At 47.5% G+C, this 25230-nt stretch overlaps 1 protein-coding gene across 2 annotated transcripts; it reads right to left on the minus strand.

The window, feature by feature from the left end:
* Nucleotides 1-1496: 1496 nt before the first annotated feature.
* On the minus strand, nt 1497-20289 carry CD83 (CD83 molecule). Of its 2 annotated transcripts, none has more exons than XM_081294629.1 (5): nt 19987-20289; nt 19791-19906; nt 8264-8480; nt 6529-6635; nt 1497-4930 (listed from the first exon to the last, which is right to left on the minus strand). In XM_081294629.1, the coding sequence occupies exons 1-5, from the start codon at nt 20021-20023 to the stop codon at nt 4805-4807; spliced, it is 603 nt and encodes a 200-aa protein (XP_081150755.1). In that variant the 5' UTR covers nt 20024-20289; the 3' UTR covers nt 1497-4804. The 2 variants fall into 2 exon arrangements, with proteins under 2 accessions (XP_081150755.1, XP_081150754.1); XM_081294628.1 differs by having other exon boundaries at nt 1497-4933; nt 19987-20284.
* Between the last annotated feature and the right edge of the window lie 4941 nt (nt 20290-25230).

Consider the following 25230-nt stretch of genomic DNA (forward strand, 5'->3'; position numbering starts at 1 on the left):
CCCCTGATAAGGATTAACTGAATGGTAAATGAGGTGGTAGGGTATGGCTGGAGGAGGTGGGCATTGCGGGGCATGGCTTTGGGGTATATATTGGTATCTGGCAAGTGGAGTGTCTCTCTGCTTCCTGATCACCATGTGAGCTGCTTCCCCCTGCCACACCTGTCCGCCATGATGTGCTGCTTCACCTCAGGCCCCAAGGAATGGAGCCAGCTGTCTATGGAGTGAGACCTCTGAAATTGTGGACCCTCAAACAAACCTTGTCCTCCTCTAAAATGTGCTGGCCGGGTATTTTAGTCACAGCAGTGAAAAAGCAGACTGAACAAATCTCCAAATTGTACTTGGGGAACATCGGGAATGTTCTTCCAGGACTGGAGAGTTGAGAAGAGCCAGCCTCCAGGAAGAGCCGTCCTTGAGCCCAGCAGTGGCCATCTCTTGGCTCTATGACAGCTGGAAACACGGGGACCTTTCCTGTGCCCTAAGACTCAGTTCTGCCTGTTGGAGAGAGGTTAAGACAGAAGGGACGAGGTCTTTCTGTTCATCCGGTCACTTTTAAAGGAAGGAGACCTTAATAACTGTTTTTAAAGGGCTAAGGTCCAACACCAAGGCTGCCAACGTCTGCACAGCAGCTGGGCTGATGAGAGGACACCACAACGGGGGAGCCAGCCGGTCGCCATCTCTTCCTTGGCGCTTCTTGGGGCCGTCAGTCTCCCCGGGGTCTTCCCGCCTCCCACCTCCTCCAGCTCTTTGTTCAGCCCTTCACTTTGTTTTCCTGGTTATTTTCCCCAAATTGAGTCTAATGTGACAGCGCCCAGCTCAGGGTCCTCAGTGCTGCCCCCACACAAACCCTCTGTGCTAAGGTGTCATCTCTCAATGCTGCCCCCTGCTGCAGCTGGACGGGGGGCCCTCTGCCTCCAGACTCTCAGGCAGCCCCTGTCCAGCCTCCCTCCCACCTCCTTGCCCTGAAGACTCTGCCCTCGTCACGCCTGCCGCCCTTCTCTATCCCTTCCCTTCAAAATCCTGCTTCTCCTCCACATTCAAATGCAGTCAGCTCTGCAGAGCCTTCTAACATATCCCCAGAAGAACGTGGCCACCCATGCCTTCTGTGGGTGTGTTCCCCCTATCCTTTCTATACTTACGTCTCTAATATCAAGTAAAACAATTAACCGTGCACACAGCACTGAGCTCGTTTCTCCTTTCACTGATTTTAAGCTCTTTGAAAGGAAGGATGGATCCTTGCCTTTTTAAGTATGGCAGTGTCTACAAGAGCCTCTGGCCTGCAGTATATTTATATTTAAACATAGCCAATATGTTTACATTTAATTTTGCCCAACAACAACAACACGCGTACGCACACACACACACACACACCCCAAAAGATCAGGTGGTGAAAATTTTAATTTCTTATATAATTTAAAGGTAAAAATGTGGAAATAAGCACATCTTGAGAGGACAATAAAAATAATCGACTCCCCAAGAAGAGCTCGCAGATTGGATCTTACCCACCAGTTATATCAAGTCTGGCTCAGCAAATAATCACAAAGCTAAGACAGGTGAACGCTAGTGAATTAAGCAAAGAGTTCCTAAGATTTTGAGGCCTTTGGCTATTTTTACATAGGAGCGATAAAGCATCAGACAATTATTCAGTTAATGCCACCAAATAAAGCTGCCAACGAGGAAAGACTGAATTATTCTGAGATCCTCAGAATTATCCGAGACCTCTGTTGTTGGGTCAACTCATGGCCTCACTTGCTGTTTCTATGACCACAGGCTGAGACTCCAGCCCATAACCAGGCTGTGTTGGATTCTGGGAGCGTGGCTCAGTCTTTTCTGCTAAGTGTTACTAAGAATACAAAACCCCGCAGGTTATCATTTGGAAGAATGTGAAGCAGATTTTCATGCCTGCTTGTGTGTCTTGGGAAATCCCGAGACGAAAATATTATAACTGCAGAAGGAATCCCACAGGCCAAGGAGAGCCCAGAGATCAAAGCTTTCGCTGACAGGAAGACAAAGACTACATATGGTCCCCCATGAGCCACCACGCTCTCCCAGATCTTGACAGGATCCAACGGAGGCAGCAGAAGACCAATCCACTCTCCTTGATAAAGAAGGGCCCTCCTAGCCCTTCTCCCCGCCTCATCCCTTTCACACACATGTTCCTGCATGCACGCGTGCACACACACATTTTCTTACACCAAATAATAGGTGTGAAATGTTAAAACCACCTACTCTTAAATCTTTATTTCTTGGTACTAGGGATTAAAACTGGGGCAGGGCACATTAACCACTGAGCCACATACCCAACCCCTTTTATATTTTTTGTTTTAACATGGGGTTTCCATGAGTTGGTTAGGGCCCTGCTAAGTTGCTGAGGCTGGTTTTGAACTTGTGATCCTCCTGCCTCAGCCTCCTGAGCCACTAGGATCACAGGTGTCCACCACCACACCTGGCACTACTCTTGAATCTTGATCATATTTCTACTTTAAGTCAGTCCAAACTGACCAGGGGAGGCCCTGGCCTGGGTCTGCCTTGCACCGACATGCCATGCGGTATTCAGTTCACCACTTACTGGTTCTTCTGAGGGCAACATGAACCACACACCATGTCAATTTGTTCCTTTTAACAAAATGTATTTGTGGAAAATCCCCAGTTGCTGCATTTCCTTGACTCTGTCTCCTCTCTCATCCGGACATCGTTCAGGGATTACTATTTTGCTGGACATTAGGCTCAGCCCTTCTGTGTTATCTCATTTAATTTTCACAAGACACTTATTAGGCAGATGCTGTTCTCATTCTAAAGATCTTCCAACTGAGGCTCTGAGAAGTAAGTTGCCTGTCCACACCAGCACAACTCCAGGTGGATAAGAGTTGCTCTGAGTTCTGAATTACCATGCCAAGTGGTTTCCCCAGTACTTCTGGTGAAGCATTTGAGGATGGAGTTGCTGCCATTGAACAGAAACCTCCAGTTTTTACAAGTACATGTATGTATTCATCTTTGTAAAGAGCCACACATCTATGACACTTTCATAACTACTACAACCACTTGTAGATTGCTTTTAACATTTGGGGGGTAAAGGACCTATTCAAAGATCTGGAGTCAAACCCCACGAAACCCAGGTTCAAGGCCCCTGACTTCACATATCACCCTCCCCCTTTCTTTCCATCCCTACTCCCATGGTCATGCAGGTGGGTAAGGGACTGCATCCTAACTGGTAGCCATGCAGCTCAGGATGGGTCTGGAGACTCTTTGCCCACCTGCCAGGTGGGCCCTCCCTCCTGGGGAAGAATGCACCTGTCAATCTTTCACCTCCATAACTTCATCTTGGATTCTGGTTCTCCACCTAGTTCATGGACATCCTAGCACCCATTCCCAGGCTTCTGGGTAGTTTTAAAATTAAAAAAAAGAAAAGCACTCCCTATTCACATGCAGACCTTTAATAACACGAAAGAGACGACACAGAGGTTCAAACACTAAATCACCTTGGCACTCTCCACATTAGTGTGAGTGACACACACATTACTAAAGGAACAATATGTCTTTGGAAAGCAAGCAGGGAAGGGGCCGAGTTTGTTAAGAGAAACTCAACAGCTGCCCAAACACTGTTGGGACGTTCTGTGAACTCCCTCTGGCCAGGGCCAGCAACTCCCAACGTCCACACCTTGACTGGTGGTGCTGAACTGGTCTCCTTACTTCCCCAAGAGGAGGAATCCGTACAGAAGGATTTGGGAATGTCCTCTCTGTAGCCTTCTCTGTTTGGGATGATGGAAAACGTGAGAACTTAAAGGCTTCCTCTCGCCCTCAGAACCCCACAGCCAGAGCAAGGACAATGACCCTGTGGGGGATGGAATCTACGCAGAGCTTCATGCTTTTTTGAAGCATTTCACACACATTGTTCTAGTCAGTCCATGCAGCAGCCTGAGGAAGAAGAATCCATCAGGAACTTGCCCAGGACCACATGGCTGGGTACTGGGATCGCCGAGGCTGGAAAGCAGATGGCAGGTGGGTCCAGCATCTCCAGCAGGTCACTGACCATCTGTCCCATCGTCACCTACTCTGACTTCTCTCTCTCCACATTCGGGTCACTGGTCAGTTAGCAATTCTATTAACAAGATATTGATTTCAAAAGAAGAAAAACACAAATTCTTCTTTGACGACTATATATAGATATAAAAATAAATGTGGCACTCTTTATTGCTTCTTTATGGATGTCTTTCCAAGATGAAAAGACCCTGCTGGGGAACAATTCCTCCACCTTTTATTTCTATGTGCAAATAATCCTCCTTAGTAATAGCAGAGACTTCACACGGGGAAATTATTTGCTAGATATTTCTCACTGCTTTGTAGCTTAGCCTGTGGATTTCTCCCAGATGTAAGACATGCTGTAACAGAACACAGCAAATTCAAAGAGATGTTTCCCAGATGTGGAAGAGGACAGCTGTCCTCAGCAGTCTGTCAAAGGGCCAGCTTTGGGCACTCAATTTTCCCAAGACCCTTCTCCACTACATCTCACCATAGCTTTCATATGACTGAAAAAGTATCCAGGAGGTTGACCAGATAGCTGCATAAAACACCAAGATGGTAGCCATGGAAAAGGAGAGATGGCCCCATGCTACATGATCATGGAATGGTTTTCAAGACTTTGCCAGCAGAAAGTGGGGTGGGATCCACTCTCCGATGTCTTCAGGCAGGTGAAGGACTTCACAGCAAGGATGCCATCTCCAGTGTGGGGCTCATTCTGCTCTGGTCCAGCATGGCATCTGGCATGCCACTGAGTCCTCAACATGAGCAAAGACAGTAGAGATCCTGCTCACACCACTTCCGTCTTGTGAAGAATCACTGGTCCCACGTGCTTATTTGGGGAGGTGACAGGGAGAAAAGCTCGTTCCATGCCAGGTTTAGAAAAATCTGGAAAAATACTCTGTAGTCGTGCAAACTTCTGAAAAAGAGTGAACCAAAAGAAACAAGTCAAGAAGCGAACAGCTGGGGAGGTGCTGCTGTTGTCAACTCTATTTAAATGCCATTCCCTCAGCACTGGCCAGACAACCCACGCAGGGAGCCCTCTTCATGCTGGTCACCTCACTCCCTGTACAAGGCACTTGCACAACTTCGCTGCTGCTTCCAAACGCCAGCCAGAGATTGGCTGACTACGGATCACAGCCCTTTCAAGCCTCTAATGTGAGAGATCTGTGTGGAGAGTTGGTGTGGAGGGAAGGGGTCGCTCATTTTTCACATGGACCGACTGGTAATTCTAATTATCTTCTTATATGCAAATAACTCTGACAACCAAATGGAAGCTCCTTGGGGCAGGAACAATGTAGTTCCTGGCACAGACCTTGAGTACAGTAGGTTCTCATGAGAGTCTTTTGTTGTTGTTGTTGTTGCTGTTTTGCAAACATATGCTTCCTATTTAAAAATATGGGGGGCTGAGGGTGTACTCAGTGGTTCAGGGCTTGCCCAGCATGCATAAGGCCCTGGGTTTGATTCCTGACATTGGAAAGCACAAGAACAAAACAAAACAAAAACCCTTTTCACTTTAAGAATTTTTGTTTATATTCATCAATAGAAATCACTGAGAAACTGGTGCATCCAGAAAAATCCTGGTCCATTATGTAATGACTCAGTACCAAATCATGAGTATCATGAAATTACAGTCCCTCATGTTTTGCTGTGGTTATGAGAGACAAGTATTTCATCTTGTTGTAAGATTTTGTTTTTGTTTTTTTAAAGTTTTTGACTCCCATACAATAATTGTACCTATCTGTGGGGTGCAATGGGGTGTTTGTTGATTGACTAATATCTAAAAATAGAAATCAGAGATGAGTGCAGAGCCAGAGAGTGTACAAGGTACAGTGGGTGACAAGAACCAGCTCTGGGGTAGCTCCTGCGTAATTCTGTCCTGCCCCCAGCTAGACTGCCCTTCCTGGTGGGAAAGATCACTGTCCAGTGGGTCAGGACCACAGCTGGCCCTGCTCCCCGACAACCATGGTCAACCCAGGTGAGCAGCCGTGCAGAAAGAGGCTAGGGGTGGGGTAGGCTGGAGTCTGTGACCAGCAGCTCAAGGTCACGGCCAGGATGCCCAAGCACTGCCACACCAGGGGACTTCCTGTGTGCCCCCATGTTCTCAGGTTAATTCTCCAGGAGGGAGTGAAAATACCAAATATAGAGAGGAAGAGTCCCCAAGGGAAAACCAACCAGGGTCAGCGAGGGGACGGGTCCACCCTGAGCGCTGGGCTTGCTCCCTCCTCATGGAAGAACAGGCCTCTGCCCGGGATGTGGTCTGGGAGGCGCCAGGGAGTCAGCAGGATCTGCTGGTATTTCTCAAACTTCCTCCACGTGCTTTCCAGAGTCCCCTGGGTGTGGCCACATGACCCAAACAAGATGGACGTCCAGGGGCCTCCGTAAGTCCGGGGTTCAGAGGAGGATCTGGCTCCCCGTTATTGAGTGAGTCACACTATCTACAAAACATCCCGGGATTGGTGGCCCCGGGGGGTGTCTTCATGGTCAGTCAGCGATGACGACACAGATACTCACGCAAGTGAAGATGATGAGTGTCAAATAGAAAATGACCAGAGAGAGGAGGAGGACGATCTCAGCTCTGTATTTATGAAAGGTTGCTTCCTTAGGCTCCTTAGGGCATCCTTAAAATAAATCAAAAAATAAGAAGGGATAAGTGGAGCCATTCCAACAGGACTTGTTTAGGATGCTTCCTTCTCCCTTCCTCGCCCCAACTCTCCCAGTCCAACCCTTGCTGTCAGGAAAAACTATAGTACTGGTTGTGGCAATGCAGCGCTCACAGCCACCCTGAGCCACCTGCGGGTGACAGGCTGTGCAGACAGGGTCCCCCCAGTCTGCAGGGCCCCTCTGAGTATCCCCGTGCTACAGGTAAAGCCGCTGGGGCTCAGGACTGAAGCAGGTCCGCTCCGGGTTCATCCTGCCTGCACTTCAGAGGTGGGGCCAGGCCTGGCTCTTGTTTTCACATCAGAGAAACCACCCTAAGTGTGTGACTCCATCAGCAACCTTAGCTTCTTCAGGTCAGGTAGATTGCTAAGCGTCCCCACCGCAAGGGGACTCGGAACTCTGCAATGAGGTGGGCGAGCTGCCCTGCTATTGCCCAGGTGAACACATTTTGGTAGAACTGAGCTCTCCCACCAAGCCGGGCAGAAAAGGTGGAGAGAAGAGCTCCCTCGAGATGGTAAAACCAAGGCTGCAGCTTGGAGGAGGCCAAGGACCTAGGCTGTAGGCCCTGCCCTAGAGCAGCCTGGAGGCACAGGCTCCTCCCCCCAGGCGCAGGCTCCTCCCCCAGGCGCAGGCTCCTCCCCCCAGGCACAATAGCCAATGTGCCAAGTAGGAAAGCAAGTCTGGCACGGGCTGCGGGGTGGCTGCTGAGACAAGCTACTTAGAACCCCAGCAGGAGCGCGCACTTTGTGGTGCCCAACACAGATCAGGCTACCCCAGGCAGTGCCATAAGCATTTTAAAGCGATGTCTCATTTAACCTTAGCAACAAGCCTATGTCCTAGACATGACTGCCCCCATTTTAGAGATGAGAGAACTAAGGCTTCGTGTAGAGCAATGGAGTGCCCAAGGCCACAGGCTAATGAGCTTCAGAGGTAACAGCTGAACCAGATCTAAATGATTCCAGTCTGACCCCTTCACTCCTAGGCAGCACTCCCTTGGGAAGGAGCAGTGGAGGAAAAGTACTGCGCTCTGTTCAGCCCCTCTCCACTCCGGCAGGCCACGCTACCCGTCTCTGCTCATCCCTGCAAGATTGCTTTCCCAGTGAATAATATTAATTGAGATCCTACTGTATGCGGGCCAAAGCAAGCTCTCTTAGGGGAGACAGGCAGTAAACCAAACCATACACAGCATGTAGGGTGTAAAAACCAACCAGAATACAGACGGAGAAGTGTGTAAGAGGTGTGCGTGTGTGCGTGCACGCGGGTTCGACAGCGAGAAAGCGCAACCATTGCCCCTTTACACAGCACTGTGTTCTTGGGAGCATAGGAGTACTGTCTGGACTCTGATAGCTTTCAGATAACTGACATAAGCTACCGTACACAAGCAGGGACTCTAGGACACAGTGATCATTTCCGGCCTTAACCCCCTAACAAGTGCTGGGCAGAAGTCACTGTGTAGATTAAGCCGCCAGCCCCAGCTGGGATCAGAGCCGCAGAGCTAGACTCTGAAAGAGAGGATCGACTTCTGGACCCACAGAAAGGGCAAACATGCGTTTTGCAAGAGGCAAACAAGTCCAGCAGGTCACCTCACCTGTCACTTTCAAAATCACGGTGGCGCTGACGTTCCTCTGCCCTCCCAGCTCCTGCAGAGTGCACCTGTAGGTCCCCGAGTTGCATGTGGCAGTGTTTTTGATCTTCAGAGAATAGGGGCTGTCCACGGGAGCCTCAGAAGAGTCGTTCTGTCCCCTCTGACCATGGTGCGGGTCCTCCTGGAACGTGTCCGGCGTCTCCTCACCGCCCTGAGGGAGCTGTGGAGAAACCACGGCAGCGCATCACACTCTAGCGTCCAAACCTGCGAGCTCTGGGGCCCCCATCTTGTTTTCATAAAACTCATCCAAAACTCATGTTTCTAAAGCAAGAAAGATATGTTGCTTTTTTCGTACGTGTGAATTCTGGGGGAGGAGGAAAGAGCTGATAAAAACCTGCCAGGGCTCTATTTTCCTTGGAATAAGATCAGGTCTGCATTTTATGATTTTAGCACCAGGATCCCAACTTCCACCCTATGGAAGGGAGACTGTCACTGAGGATGGTGGTGACAGGTCGGACATGACTCACTTTGGATTCAATTTTGCTGCTGTTGGTTCTACAGGAAATGTTCTCTCGTTTTCTGCAGAAACCAACTCGCCCCCAGATGGGTTCCTGATTTTGGATCCCAGCCTTTTATTTGGAAAAGTCCCCAAGTCTCTTAAGAGCAAAATCAGACAACTGCAAACAGGGTGCAGGGAAACAAGGCCGCCCGTCAACAGCCGCCTCCTGGGGCCGTTCTTCTCCACCCAGAGGGGAAGGACGACAGGTGGACAGAGGGCCGCAGGGATGGCACGGTCAGTTCCTCAGGTGGTCACGGGAAGCCACATGTGGAAGGGCCGTCACAGCACCACAGACCAGAAAAGGAATCTGGCTGATTTTTCTCTTCCTAAATTATCCTTGTGACTCGACTGGTAGGTGTTGCCAGCATGTCCTACTTCAAAGATGTGACACATGGCCCATTCACCATCCTACCCAGACATCATTTCATTCGCCAGTTGCTACATCCCTGAAATTTTAACGCTTCTAGGATGGATTTGCACCAACAGTGAGGCAAACCGTTGTTTTGAGTCTCAGGGACAGTGCTTCAATGGGAGCATCCCCGAGCAGCCCCCGCGTGCCCTTCGCTGCTTGGCTAGGGACCTGCGGGGGCCCTGGATTAAATGGCATCCCTTACCTGTCCCTAGCATTGCAACAGCACCCAGGAGCTGCCCTAGGGAAAGAGACAAATTAGCAGGCCTCACTACCACTGTCCTCGCCAGCACCTGGGGGCGGTCAACCTCCTGTTTCGGGAGCATTCTTTCTTCAGTGCTGCTGCTTCTAGAAGGGACTCAGGGTAGGGAAACAGATGACCAAGGTATTAGGGGAGCAGCCTGTAAGGAAAATTTGATACCCACGCCTGCGTGCGCACATATACACGCACACCCTGTTCCTGCTTGGCTTATTAAGTTAGGGACTGCACGGCAGGTCACCCACAGCTCAGGTACCAACCTTTGGTGCCTGTTGCCATTGGGTAGAGTGGACTACAGAGACATCTGGTGGCAGATTTATCACTCACTCCCCGCACCAGGCTGAGACAAATGGCCCTGCCCAGGGTGAGTCTGTGGACATAAATCCCATTTCTTGATGGTCTTTCTTGTGCTTAAAGGCTCCTTCCTAAATAATCAAGAAAAAGACTGAGGCCTTTGGACGTTCAAAAATAAGGCCATAAAAGGAAAGGTGGCCAAGGAAGCTGGGGGGGAATGAAGAGCATCCAGATGATTCTAGAACATGCTGGAATTAGCACAAGGTTTCCAAGTCCAACTGGACCACAGAGTCAGGGGCCTGGCTGGTCAACAACCCTCCTCTCCCCTCTGCTGCCCAGCAAAGCAGCTTCCTCCTACCAGGGTGGCCATGAAAAACCATCTGTGCCCAGCTGCCCTCAAGGCCAGTCTGAACTCATTAAGCCACCCCAGACTGCACCCTCACAGGGACACAGCATCCTGCTTCTCAAACGTGGCCGCAATGACCATTTGGAGATGAACTACCTCTGGTCTTCTCCTGGGGACTTCCTCTCCCATCCAGGGACCCCCTCCCTCAACTCAGAAAGCACCCCTTCCCCCAGTCCCCAAGTCAAGATCAAAACCCACAAAGCTCCCTGCAGCTGGTGGAAGTGTGAACAGTGGTCCCTATTTACATAAAGAGGCCCCACCATTGAGCCAGGTGTGGGAACCCCCTGCAGTAGCCCCCTACCAACTGCAGAGGAGAATTCACTCTAAAAATGGGCAGCAGCATCAACAAAATGTTGCCAATAGTAAGATTTGATGGTAAGATTTCCAGGCGCCTCTGGCAAAGCCTATAGTTATGTTCAAACGGCAACACAAAGGCAGGATGAGACCACAAGGAGGACAAAAAGAAGAACACTCCTCGGCATGTCCATAGCCAGCACTCTTGCTCTTTGGAGCCATAATTAAAATAAGGGTTACCTGAACCCAAGCACCATGAGAGGCTGAAAGTTGGTCTGATAAATGAGATGGCTACTATGTGACTAACAGGCAGGTAGTGTATGCAGCATGGATACGCTGAACAAAGGGATGACTCATGTCCTGGATGGGACAAAGTACAAAAGTGTGAGATGTCATCACACTACTTAGAGCAGTGAGCAATTTAAAACCTATGAATTGTTTATTTCTGGAATGTTTGATTTAATATTTTCAGACCACAGTTGACGATGGGAAACTGAAATGGAAAAAAAAAAAGTGATACTGTGGATAAGGAGGTACTCATATACAGCAACCAGGACCTTCTGCAAAGTCATAAAATGCACCTGGAAATATTTCACAGCCTTCCCTCTAGTTCAGAGTTCTAGGTATGTCTATGTCTATTTTCCCTTCCTTTTGCCATTTGAAGATATTCCTTCTCATGGGACCCCCCCCCCCCAGGAATCCAGGACTCGCCCACAGCTGCAGAAGGAGAGTGGCTTTTATGTTATTGTTCCACGCTCAAAGCAAACAGGGCAGCAGGGTTATCGTGGATGTTCTTATGCAAAAGTTGAAATGATTCTCTACAGACATGTGTCCAAGCACACGTGGCTCTTCCTTGTCTGAAGAGTGAGCTGGGGCGGAAGCAGACTGAGGATGGAAGGAGAAATTCCAGAGGGAGGAGAGCAGAGGAACAGCCAATGGATCCTTGACTTTGCTCTGTTTTATGAGTTCTTCTAAACACTGGAGCTGGCTCCAAAGCAACCACTGGCAAGAAACACTCTTTAAACATTCCAGATCTCAAAGTGTTTCACTGCTTAAATAGTAATTTATAACAAAAGGAGCCCTCAGATTCATCCACAGCCAAGCATAATTGACGGCAACTATGTAATGCACATTTCACAATGCTGATGTTGTAGCCAGCGTGCTCAAGCACAGCACAATTTGGACAAATTAATTCCTCAAAACATTCATCCCAACGATGTTTTAAGAAATCCACACTCTGTGCATTAATTTTGATGCTGACAAATTTTTTTTTTCGTACTGAATTAAATAAGAGCAAAATATGGGCTATCTCTTTTACAGAAAGCCTCAGGACTTTGATTTGTCTCAAGGTCCCCACTCTGACTGAATAACCTAAATACCATATCTTTTTATGCAAGAGAGATTTGAACTTAAGGAAACCCCAAGCCCTAAATTAAAAGAAACTCTCTTTAATTCGCTGTATACTATGTCAATCAAATACACATACTGATTTTAAGGGCATGTGAATTAAGTCTTTTTTGTGTGTGTGGTGGATAAATTTGAATTAGAACAAAAACTAAAATATACGCATATGGCTGGACTTGAACCAGCATTTCAGCCAAAAACTATTGTAACAAATGCCTTGTTACAAAAGTTTACATAATTTTATCCAAATACATGCTCACATCCTAGAGATTACCATATTTAAATAGACCAGAGGGCAAGAATTCTATTCCAACAGCAATGAAAGGGTTTGATCCTAAACCAAAATTCAACTTAATCATTCATTAGCACTTAACAATGTGATAGAGGGGCTGCAGTTGTGGCTCAGTGGTGGAGCACCTTGCCTAGCACGTGGGAGGTACTAGGTTCGATCTTCAGCACCCCATTATAAAAATAAATAAAATAAAGGTATTGTGTCCATCTATAAAAAAAATTAAGATGTGATAGAAGCCTAAGAGAAAAGGAAGAGATTTTTTTTGAGGGGTGAAATATGTGTGTATATACATACACATACAAATAAATATTTCATCTACTTCATCAAACATATTTAAACGTAGAGACTAAACATTTAAAGGTGACATTAAATTAATCTGCTGTATTCCAACCACATTGGAGCAACTTTTTTTTAATTGCATTTTGTGTGCACTAACATTCATGTACCTTGGTTTCTAACTCAATTAAAGTGCCAATATAATCCCCATTCATCACAGAAACAGCTTTTTATAACGTGCAAAAGAGTTTGGCTCAGAGGTTGATGTCATAATGAGGGGAGAATGTATGAGCATTAACATCGTTTTTTTCTAAGTGTAGTTTTATTAGAAAAATGATTTTCCACTTTGAAATTTACTGGGTCTAACAGACAAGAGCTGGATTTATGGCTGTTAACGAGAGTTACGAGCGCAGCAGAGGCGGCATAATTAAAAGCACAGTCCTTGGAGTTGGAACAGAACTGGAAGCACACCCCACGCCTGCCACAGCTCCATCTGCTCTGGGCCCAGGGACCACACAACTCCCAGGCTGGTTTGCTCCGCTGGGACCAGGGGAGACTGCAGCTCACAGCTGGGGTGAGCATATTGATGAGGATGCATCCAACCCTAAGAATGGTACCAATACACGGCAAGCCCTAAAAATGCTACTGCTCTCTTAGCCAAGGTGTCATTCAAAAGACTCAATAGGTCCTTGCACACAGGATGGATTCAAAAAGTAGTTTCTGCATGAATGAGCGAATTTCAGAAATCATGAGACAGTTTCAAGAGCGCTCGCTGGCTTTGGAATCCAAAGGCCTGAAGTCAAGCCCCAGCTTCCCCACCGGTGAGCAGGGTCATGTTCAGTAAATCCCTTCACCTCGGAGTTTCATTTCCTTATCTGGACGGGCGTCATTGGAAGAATCAAAGGAGAAAACACGTAAAAGCGCTGCTTAGCTGGTAGCGTCGGTAAGAGACGTGTCATCACTGAGTTCCCCATGCCACCCACACAGCTGTCATTCCTTACAGACATTTCCTGTCTCTTCTTGGCTGTCCTAGAAGTCCCAATCTTTGTCTAAGGGGAAATTTTTTGTCCACTCATCACGTCTTTCCAAAATACTCTACACATTCTGAATTTTCTAATACACCATCCTAAAAATGCAGCAGAAACCTTTGAAGTGGGACTTGAAGGCGACCCTGCACCACACATTATTCAGGACAATCATCCTTCTTCCCTCAGCACCCTGGGGGGTGGGGCATCACCACCAGCTCCGGTCCATGTCCTGTACAGAGCTCCACACATGGTTTTAGAGGAGACAAACTTAACTCAGGTCTGACATCCCGAGACTGGTTCTGATGGGCACACGTCCCAATCAGAGCCACCGGAGAATAATCAGACATTTGTTGACACAACAGAACAGAGGCATGGTCCTTGCCTTGACCCAAGTCTGCAGTTACCAGCTACTGTTGCACAGCCACGTGGAGGCTGGCAGGGAAACCAATGGGGAGGGAGAAGAGTTGAGAGATGGGAAGCCACCAAGCTCTTGGGAGGTTTATTTGCTCGGTGGCTTAAAATAACAGAAAGGTCTTCTCTCACAGGTCAGGAAGGCAGAAATCCAAACTCAAGGTGTCAAATTTATTTCCAAATAAAGTCATAATGACAAGTACCCAGGGTTAGGACTGCAGCGGTATCTTTCGGGGAAACTCAGCACAACCCCTAACACCACCTGTCACTGAAATGGGAACTGTATGTTCCTTTGCTTTAAACTAGTTCTGATTGGATTTATAATCCCTGGTGACTGAAAGAGTCCTCACTGATGGGGGCACCCTGTGTCACCACATGAGTGTGACACACAGGAAACTGTCTTCTTGTGGCTCCAGCTTCCAGAAAAGGTTACAAAGCCAATGCTGCTTTGTCCCTTGGGCCACCTGCTCCTTAAGGAATGAGACCTCAGGCCCCGGTTGGACTCAGAACTTTTGTTCTGCAGACTGACCCAGAAGGGCTGGCCCTGGGCGATTTTGAACTGTTTATTTCAACTAACATCCTTCTTGCCGCCAAAGGTTTTCCCCATCAGGACCCATGGTCCTAGACAGCCACCAGCTCTTAAAATGGAGCCCCTCTTAGGAGACCTGGGAGAGCAGAGTAGTTGGTGCTCCAAGAAAAAGTCAAGTGACAGTGACAAGTCTGGGGGTCCCGCGCGTGTGCTGGTTCCCCAAGGCACACACGGGACCTTTACCCAGGGGCAGACCCAACAGTGTCAATGAGACTTAGGGATGTGTCTTGATCCAGCTCTGGACTGAGCTCAGGGCTGTTTATAGAAAATACAGGATTATTGCAGAAGTGTCCAGGAAGGGGCCATGGAACGGTTTCAGGCGGAGGAACCCATCTTTGAGGTAATGGATCTGTTTTTAGTCCTGCCCTACATAAAACCTTCCCCTACGTCACTGTCACCTCTTGCAAACTTCCCCCTTTTTGTGTGGTGGCAGAACCAAGAACGTAACTGGGACAATCCAGTCCTCATGTGATTTAGGTTCTTCCTTATATTCATGGAAAACAAGCGGGGTTTGGTTTTTCTATTTCACCCTTGGCTCCCCGGCTCCTTTCCTACCCTCTTTTAAGCTGAAAGATTTTAGCTATTTGACTCAGACCTACCACCGTCCAAAGGGCCACCATTCTCAAAGGACCTGGTTAGACTCCCTCCACCGGCTTTGAGGCAGCCTCTGCAGAACCGCACAGATAGGACCAGTGACAAAGAAAAGCCCAAGACGGAAGGACGTTCCAAGGTGTATCTGAGCCTGAATTTGAATTAACCTAAAGGTTAATGACCGAACGGAGCTGCCCCTGAAACTCCTGCTGGGTGAACTCTATCCTGCCCACTGCCCTGAGAAATACGCATTTCGTCAAATAGTTTGCCTCGTATCATTCTCTTCACTTAAAATCCTTCAATGGCTTCTTACTGCTGAGAGGAGAAAGTTCAAGGCACTATATAGTTGGTCATTCAAGGTCCCTCACAATCTGTCCCCAGCCTACTTTCTAACCTCATCTCTCAGCCGTCAGCTGTGTCATTCTCCCTTCTAGGTCACCAGGGACCCCCACTGGGCTCCAAGACCTCATGCATTCCCATGTCCAAGGCTTTTTCAAGATGCTCCTCTGGCACAACTCTGCCAGTCTTGGGGTGGCCAGTGCCAGCCCCAGGACTTGGCACATATGGGGGACCTACAAAGATTTGCTAAATAATAAAAATATACATATAAGAGAAACAAATTTATGTCTTTCACAGTCTGACCTAAGACAGAACCCTTACGAGTGATTCCATCAGGCCGAGAGCCCACGCACCCATGGGGATGGCCTGATTTTCTGTGATTCTAGTGCATACATTGTTTACACACTTCAGTTTTCCTTCAGTTTCGACCTCTATTTGATGTCGAAACATAGTCTTAAGTCCAGTTTTGACAGATGGCATTCTAAAATCAAGAAGTGCACTAAGTGGCATGTGTTGGCTCCTCTGCGGGTCCATCAGAGTCAGTGGCTGATGACATCAGCCCCAACCCTTCCTCAACTGCAGCCCCTCCTACAGCAATCCCTGTCCTCAGCGCCCGCGCCCTATAGGTCATTATCACACAAGATGGTCGAGACAGAAAATCTAAGTCCACTCAACAGGAGTTCATCGACATACAGGGAAGACAGCTTCCTAACGAGTCAAGGACAAGAGAGATCTGCATGGTGACTGTCCCTGAAGTAGCTTCGCGCATGCCATTAACCTGCTGCCCAACAGTTCCCTTAACATGAATGTCAGAAATAGAACACTCCCCCGGTGGGTGCATGGTCTTCCGCAGCGGGATTCTTCCAGATCTGCTGAAGTTCAAGCCTGACTATTCTCTGAAATCACAGTCTTGCTTCCCCTTTCCCCCTTCCTTTGGAAATCATCTAAATAAGACACTCGTCTTGCGACACATGACTGTCCTCACCCCCGCAGCATCTCCCAGAGACGACATGGACATCCTCTTTCGCTTTGTATCATTACAGGTCCTCAGGGCTCCTCGGTGTGACATGAGATGGCACTGCACCTCCCCCTAAGTGCACGTTCGTTATTATTAGCAGAGGACTTCGACTGTGCCCAAAGCCCCCGTCCAGCACCGTCCTCTCTCTCCAAGGAGTACAGCTTCGTTAGGGAAGCCAGGGCCCGTGCCCCCCAGCATGGAGCCCGGGCGCAGCCTTCCCATGCAGGGTCTTCCTCCCGCAGACACGGTGCGGTGCTATGCCCTCTTATTCCAGAATTCAAACAAAGAGCGATGGATCAAAGTCTATTTGCATATGTTCTCAAAATACCTCCCCATAGAACCATAATCTAGTAGAACTTTAAAGGCTAAATTGAACTACGATCCCTGTGGATATAATTTATTAATTTTTCTAATTCTTCTCAATCACCCATACTGCTTTCTAAGATACATGAAAGGAAGGGATGATCCCCTTTGGGGATCCCAGAGAGGAGGCCTGCAGCCCACAGGAAGGAAAACCGAGCTAACGGGAGCTAGAATAACGTGGTCCACCTTGGGCTTTGCCTCTGACCTTCTGTGTGTGTCTGTACCGATGCCCTCTGACCTCTCTCATTACATCTCAGAAACAGAGAATAAAAGAATAAAACAGGCGCTGTTCTTTCCCAACTCATCCTAATGTTACAAACACTAATTGGACACCGTCTGCTTGGAGTTTGGGGTAAAAGGCAAATGATTAAAAAAAACCCAAAAACAAAAAGCAGATGGTTTACATGGGTCCTTTGTTAACCACAAGTCATCGGTGCCAACTGGACAGTGACAGGATGCTCTCTGGTGCCTGAGGACAGAGGAGTGAAAGGAATTTTAAATTATGAGTCACTACAGCCATCACTGTGATCTGCAGAAGGCCTACAAGAATGTGACGGAATCTGGCAGGGGGGGGGGGGGCTGCTGCACCTGCCCCACCCACGGCCCACTCCCAGGTCAGAAGTCGGGATAGCGAGGCAAAGGGAAGCCACAGGAGCTCGGCCGGGCCTGGCTCCAGGGCTACCCTCCCCTTTACAGATACCCCTCCCCTTCATTGAAACACTTTACCAGAAAGCTGTAGAAAAGCAACAAGATGCCTAATCTTGTGTAAAATGAAGTCTTTCAGTATTTCACCATCAGCCTGGTTTCCAGAATGCTCTATCCATTTCTATTGTACAAGGGCAATCAATGCAAAAGGGTTGAAAAATAACAAATGGCCACACAATACGCTCAGGCCTGCGGAAAAAGCACTTGAGGAATAACACATCACTTCCAAGGCTCCTGATTAGCTCATTGGCACAACACGGCTCTTCCAGCCACAGTTTAGGGCTCAAAAATAACCATGATGTGCTTCTTCAGTGAACCTATTCCATGGGCCAAGGGGAGGGGAAAACCCAGAACGCCTAGAGACTGCTGCTTTTTTTTTTTTTTTTTTTTTGGACAGAGTTTTGAGAAACCTTCAGGCTAAGTCTTGCAAGAACTGTGTCCAATACATATAGAGTTACATCATCAGCTGACATCCCAGAAGTCAAAGGTTAATTGCTATGGTTTACTGAACCATTCCAAACGACCCTGAGCAAGAAGATTTAACTTGACAACTGTTTGAACTCCACAGTCTGAAATTTCATCTACTCGGCTCACGAGTACTTTTTAATTACTCCCCTGGGGATATTAATAATGTTTTCTTTTTTTAATTACTCTCTGGAAGGGATAGTGGTTTCATGTTTTCCTCCTTCTTTGAGATGACTAAGTCCATGCCTGGTTAGCCCCGGGGCATTTTTATTTTCTTTACCTTAAGTAATTAAGGTAGAAGACAAGATATCAGGGCCGACTTCTGACAGCCCAGGATCTGAACTCAGAATGCTTTGTTCAAATCAACTCCACCACTGAGCAAGCAGTGTGACAGTGTGATAGTGAGCAAGTCATTTCCATCCCCTGGGCTCGGTTGCCTCACCTGTACTGCGCACCTGTAGGATCGGTAATAGTACTGACCTCCTAAGTCTGTACTGGAAGGATGGGAATGGACAACATGTACCTCAGAGTCTGGCATACGGCCAGCACTCAAATAATAGTTTCTATAGTATTTTTTTTCAATGCCATTTTTTTGACTATGCAAACAATTTTGGAATTGTGTTCTCTGATCTCACAGTGCATGGTACCGTGCCCCAGGCAGCAGCATCAACTCCGCTGGATTCCGCCAGCCTGAGTTTACTGAGCACCTTTGCAGTTAACAGGGCAAATGCTGGGTATGGCACAGAATGCACAAAAGCTTTGGTGTAGTGTTGTCCCCGGGGAACTGACAATCTAGATAGGAGAGAACATGGCGCATGCACACACACACACACACACACACACACACACACCTCCTGTGCTGCCTTGCATCATTTAATGGCCAGTCTCATGTGCAGGTTCTCTTAATACCTTTTACGGTGGGCCAAGGCCCTGAATTTTGTGGAAAACAACAAACACACAGAGATTCCTTCCCAAGGTAAGACAGCAAATCAGAGAGAGCCAGAGAGCTTGCTGGGATATCACATTCATTTGGCTTAAAATGGAGGCACTATGGTGGCAGACACCCCTCTTAAGGAAAGGGAGCAAAGGACCAGCATGATGAAACAGCATCTGCTGGGCTTTCAAAAGCCACGGGAATGGCGTCTTAGAATCTGAGAATGTTCTAGTCGAAAGAAAACCTTTTAAAAGCCTCCTACAACTCAATTCTCTCACAGTGGGCAGCCACACGTTGTTAGCATGAGGGTGCTGGCTCCCGCACCCTGGCATGCCCTCCTGGCTTGGCTGACTCCCAGCTGCAGAAAGACTGGGGAAGGAGGCTGAGGATATCCCAGAAAGGGGGTGGCCACCAATGCCACACACAGCCCATGAAACAGCTAAGTCATTTCTGACTGTCTGAGTCCTTCTTGTCAAACCGCCCCTCCTCCTCCCATGTCTGTGGTCATCACAGTCACAAGACACAAAAAATCAGGACTCGGGGGACATTGCTCCTGTCCAATGCCCAAACCCAGGCCCTTGTTGCTTCCTTCGTGTACCGGCCACAACCACAGGTGGCCCCCAGAATCGAGGCCCAATGAGAGGTTCCCTGTCCTTCCAAAATATCTCACTGGGATGTGCCCCCTGGGCCACGTTTAGGGGCAGACAGAGGGTTGAGGTCTTTGGGCAACAAAACCTAAGTCTGCCTTGGAGCCGGATGCGGCTGAGGTGGAGGACGGGAGGACGTGTCAGAAGGACCTGGTCCTCCAGGTGCAGCCTCCGGAGACGCCGCGACTCCCCCCAGGGGGTAGCCAGCCCTCCCACCTGCACCCCGGGCTGCGGCACGGGCGCTTACCTTGGCCCAGGAGACCTCGTAGGAGACCTGCGGGTCCCAGGGGGCGGTGCAGGGCAGGTCCACAGTCTCGGAGCACGCCACCTTCACCTCCCGCGTCGCGGGCGCCAGGCTGCAGGCTGCAAGAGAGAGAGAGAGCCGTGAGCCGGCGACGAGAGCGGGTGTCGCGAGGAGGCAGGGGGACGCGCTCGGGCCCTACCGCAGCTCAGGAGCAGGAGCTGGAGGCCGCGCGACATGGCTGGAGCGCTGCGCCGCCGCCTCGGGTGCCGGCCAGTGGCGCGCTCGCGCCGCGCCGCCTCTTGTACCCCGCGCCCGGGGACTTCCCTGCGCGCTGGCCCCGGGGAATCCCCCGCGGGCGGCGGAAGCGGGCGGCGCGCCCTCCCTGGCCCCCGGTGGCCGGGACCCCCCCGGCCGAGCCCCAGTCCCCGCCCCCCCCAGCGCCCAGAGCTAGCGTCGCCGCTGCGGCTGGGCTGCGGCGACAACAGTCCCCGCGGAACGCCCCACGCTTGCGGCTTTGCAAACCGCGCTACACGCGTGACAGGCGTTGACCCTCAAAACGAAGCCGGGTTCAGGCCTTGAAGCTGGTTATGCCCATTTTACGGAGGCGAAACCAGATTCAGAGAGGGTGGGCAGCTGCCCGCAAGGCCCAGCCTGTCCGTGGTGACGTCACCGACGAAGTCCAGCGCTCACTCTGGGCCAGATGCTGGGATCATGAGACTGGTTATAGGAATCATAGGAAAGGCATAATTCTGCAGAACTTGTCTCCCTGGGTATCCTAGAGGTTTATCATCCGGCCTCTTTAAATTACTTCAGCAAGGGACAACCTCTTCCACTGCAATAATAATTATACACACAGCAACATCCAACACTTTCGGGAAAGACAACTGTAGAAGATGGTGAAGTCACCTATATAATCCATCCAGAAGTCACTTCCATTAGCATTTTACTGTATCGACTTCCATGCACAGATAGGTATTTTTAATGATTTACTCTTCATACTGTTTGACACCCTTCTTTATGTTAGCTTACATTTTGCAAGCAGTTCCACATTTTAAAAATTTCAGCACCATCTTACAGGTGGCTGTCTAATATTATATTATGCAGTTGTAACACCCGTTAGAACCAATTAGTGTTAGATATTTAGGTTCTTTTTAAATTACTAATATTGCAAACAAAGCTGCTATTATTGTGATGTACTTCACTGTAAATAAATAAACTTTTTGTTTTAAGATTGCTAATCCAAACAACTTGGGAGGCTGAGGCAGGAGGATCCCAAACTCAAGGCCAGCCTCAGCAACCTAGCCACTTCCCTAAGCGACTTAACAAGATCCTATGTCAAAACATAAAACGAAAAGGGCTGTGAGTGGAGCTCAGTGATTAAGCGCCTGGGTTCAGTTGTTTTCTTAGAATATATCTCTGGAAGCAATAAGGGGTGCTTTCCAATCTTGTTAACTTGGAGGTAACAAAATCACCTCCAAGACCTCTGTTCCTGCCTGCACTATTTGAGGGTGCCTGTCTCCCTTACTCCCAAACCTTTGTCATCTTTGTTCATCCAGGAAGTTAAAAACAATGGCGCTTTGCGAGGCTTTTCCATGCCCTTGGAAATGTCCCTGCCGATTGACAGTCACCAGTCGTGTGTCGGAGCCTTTTCCCCAGAACCCTCACCCACTTTTCCTAAATTTTGATCAGGATATTTTTAGGTATACGAAAATAAGTATAGCAGATGATAGGCTTGAACACATCAGTGTACAGTTTATCTCTGAGAAAGTAACATTACTGATGCTGGGTGGTCTTCCACCAGCCAGAACTCCTGTCTGCATTTGTGCTTCCTTTCCGCCTTTCTGAGCTATAAGTCGCGGTGAGCAAGCTCCCTGGCTCAGCACTGCCATGCTAGATGCCGCCATCTGGCCCCCCACGTGCACGCACCCCTTTATGCTCTCCTTGGTAGAGCTTAGCCTAGTGGGATTTTATTTCATTTTGCCCATCTACTGAATGTGAACTAGTGGATCTTTTTAGTGTGATTTAAACCATATTTGTGACATATGTCCTGAGGTCACTGATGTCCTTTTTGGAGGGTTACCCATTTCATATCCTTTGATCTTCTCCATTAGAGCTGTTTATCAATTCTGGGCCAAATCCTTTCTTGGTTATGTGCACGCCAAATTCCTTCTCTCATCTTAAGATTTGTATTTTCCACTTTGTTTATGAAATCTTTCATGTACAAAGGTTTTTAAATATATTTTAATGCAATCAAAGGTACCAGTCTTTTATTTATGGTTTGTGCTGCTGGTGTTGTGTTTAACAAATCTTTTCCAAGCCTGAAATCATAAGAACATTTTCATTTATTTTCTTCCAAAACCTTTAAAGTCATGCTTTTTCATATGTAGGCTTCTAATCCATTTAAATATGATTTTATGTAGACATCTAATTTATTTTTTTCCATATGGATATCCTGTTGTTCCAATGCAGCTTCTAAAAGTCCTTCTTTCTTTGCTGATTTGAAATAACATCTCTGCCACACACAGCTTTCCATGCACACGTCATTCTGTCTCTCTGGTACTAACAACTCTCTCTTGGTTTGATGAAGTTCTTGCTATGGTGTTTCTGGGGGGAATCCTCTTATGTTGAATTTCCTTTTCAAATTTTTCCTGGTGTTCTTGATTCTTCACTTCACCTTATATAAATTAGAATCAACCAGAGAATCTAGAAAAATCTAGTTTGAATTTTAATTGGAAACATTCAAGTTATAAATTGCATAAAATTAACATATTTAGCAATAAGTTTCACAAGTTTATTGATATTGTGTATCTTTCCATTCATTCAAGTCTTTAAGAATTTTTAAAACTTTGTACAGAGGGGTTTTGCACATCTTGCCATAGAGTTACTCTGAGGTTCTTTTACATCTTTGGCTGCTATTTACACATCTAGAATTTCTAAACTCTATCTTTCTAGGTTTCCAGTGAATAGATATTTACTTTTTATTACTATTCTTTTTAGTGACATTTATTAATGTTCTTTTTATTGTGTTATCAAATTCAGTGTCAGATATTTCTTTAAGTTACAAAAGGCCAGGCATGGTGGTACACACCTGTAACCCCAGGGGCTCGGGATGCTGAGGCAGGAGGATCACAAATTCAAAGCCAACCTCAGCAACTTAGCGAGGCCCAAAGCAATGCTGTGAGACCCTGCCTCTAAATAAAATATTTAAAAAAAAAGAACTGGGGATGTGACTCGGGGGTTAAGAACCCCTGGGTTCAATCTCACTATCACAAAGAAAATACAAAAGTTTTTTTCCAAGTTTATGGTTTGGTTTCAATTGTGGCTGCTGGTGTCTAACAGCTGGGAACCCTGGGGACCCTGTCTGTTCGATCCTCTGTTACTTATCAGGAGTTGTGTCGTGTCTCTGTGTGATCTTTGGTGTGTCATGTGCTCTTGGAAAACAGGTGTCTTCTCTACCAAGGAGATTCTCCGTGTCCTTTCCTTTCTTCAATGTGGGTGTCATTTACTAAAAGGGACGTGTTCAGTTCTCAGTCTGTGACTATGTAATTGTCTATTTATTTTGAAATTCTGTCAGTTTTTGACTTCATATAATTTAATGCTCTTTAGGAGCCTATAAACTGTATCATTCCAAGCCTTTTTCTTTTTATCTTCATTTAGTGACTTATTTTCCCCTCAATATTCCTTTTTGCTCCAAAGACAATCTTGTCTCTTCTCGATGTAACCAGGACACTTTCTTTGGGCTAATATTTTGCTGGCATTTTCCATACTTTTAACATTTAATATTGATTCATCCTTATATTCTAAACGTGTCTCTTTTTAAAAAAAACACATATAGTTAGGTTTTTCCAACCCAATAGGACTAACATTCTGTCTTGCTAATTGAGAGTCTAATTTTGCTTATTTTCAGAATTCAACTATATTTAGATTTATTTCAGGCATCTTTTGAAATACTTTACACGTAGCCTGATTTTCCCCTGGTCCTTTTTTTCTTCCTTGCATCCATTTTTACTGACCAATTCACTTCACTGATGCTTTCTCTACTGATTTGGAAGCCATTTCTCTTCTTAAGCGATTACTTTTAAGTATTTTAATATGCAAACTTGCTTTCATAAATTCCAAAATCAATCAGTACCGCCTACTCCTGCCAAAATGCCTGCCCATCTGAATTCTGCCCATCCCTTCCCACCTTACACATGGCTGCATCCAGAACCTTCCTACACTCCTCTTTATTTGCCCAAATTAGTCTTTGTTATATATTCAAAAATCTATTCAAATTTTTGTGGGGGGGGGCTTTCTTTTGAAGTATTGTTGTAGGGACAGACAGGCAAGGCACCAAAGATAGTGGGAAACATTTGTTTGGCTGCAGCCAGGCTCAGAGGGCACACCTTTTGCTGTAATCAATTAATCCCCTGAACCTCAAGTGCAGGTAGTTGCAGAATTTTATACCCAGCATGGAAGGGGAGGGGCTCAGAGTTCACAGTCTGCAGAAGTTCACATACAAGCAGCTTTTTCTTTCACTGTTCTGGGCACCTTAACCCTTCAAGGACAACCCCTGAGAAGGGGAGAGCTTCTTCTCCCCTTTCTTTCCTCCCCTGCCAGCTGTTACCACGGAGCCCATTTGTAACTTATCTTAAAAATGTAGACATCTCTGTGAAGCCCAGCTCAAGGCCAGAGGCCTTGTTTGCACATTTCTACAAACTACTCTACTGGATACATGTTTGTGAAAAACTAGTAAGGGGGTGTCCAGCACCTGGAGTGCTGATTTCTTCCAGCCAGTGGCCAAGTAAACAGGGCGACAGGAAAACAGGGAGTTTATCTACATTGACCTCTTTTGTGGAGACTCTTTTGCTGAGGGTCCTAAAACCAGCCATGGTGAGGGTTTCTGGAGAAGCCAGTTAAGACTTTTCTGTGGAGAAAGGGGGTGCCACTATAGTATATTCTTCAATAAGCCCTTTAGCCCAGAACTTTTAGTGTTGAATGCCTTTCAAGTTTTCTCTGAAAATTTCACCCCCATTCGTGAGTGGCCGTCCAGTGGCGATGCAGAAGATGGTCATTTTCTCCCAGCACCCTGTACTATTCCATGACCTTCTGGCTGCTTCTGCTGCCCCTGCAGAGCTCAGACAAACTGGTGCACATTCCTGCTTAGGCAACCCCGACTTTCATCTGTAAGTTTCCTAAGACCTTGACCTTGAACCTGGTGATGTTACCGTGCTGGGTGGAGGAGAGGATTCTGTATTCTTTAACCTGCTGCAGTTAATAGCTTTTCTAGTTCTTTTTTCTCACTTTGAAGCTCTGTCTTACCTCAGTCTCTTCATTTCCGCCCCCTGGAACACCCTGGGGACTTGTGCTGGGCCTCACCCCAGCTCCTAGTTGACGAGTCCTCCTGCCACGAGGTCTGTGTCTCCCTCTCCCTTCACAGGCTTCTGAAGAGCCCTCGGGTCCG

Source organism: Spermophilus citellus (assembly GCF_964194105.1).
Source record: "Spermophilus citellus genome assembly, chromosome: 5".
NCBI classification, from domain to species: Eukaryota; Metazoa; Chordata; class Mammalia; order Rodentia; family Sciuridae; genus Spermophilus; species Spermophilus citellus.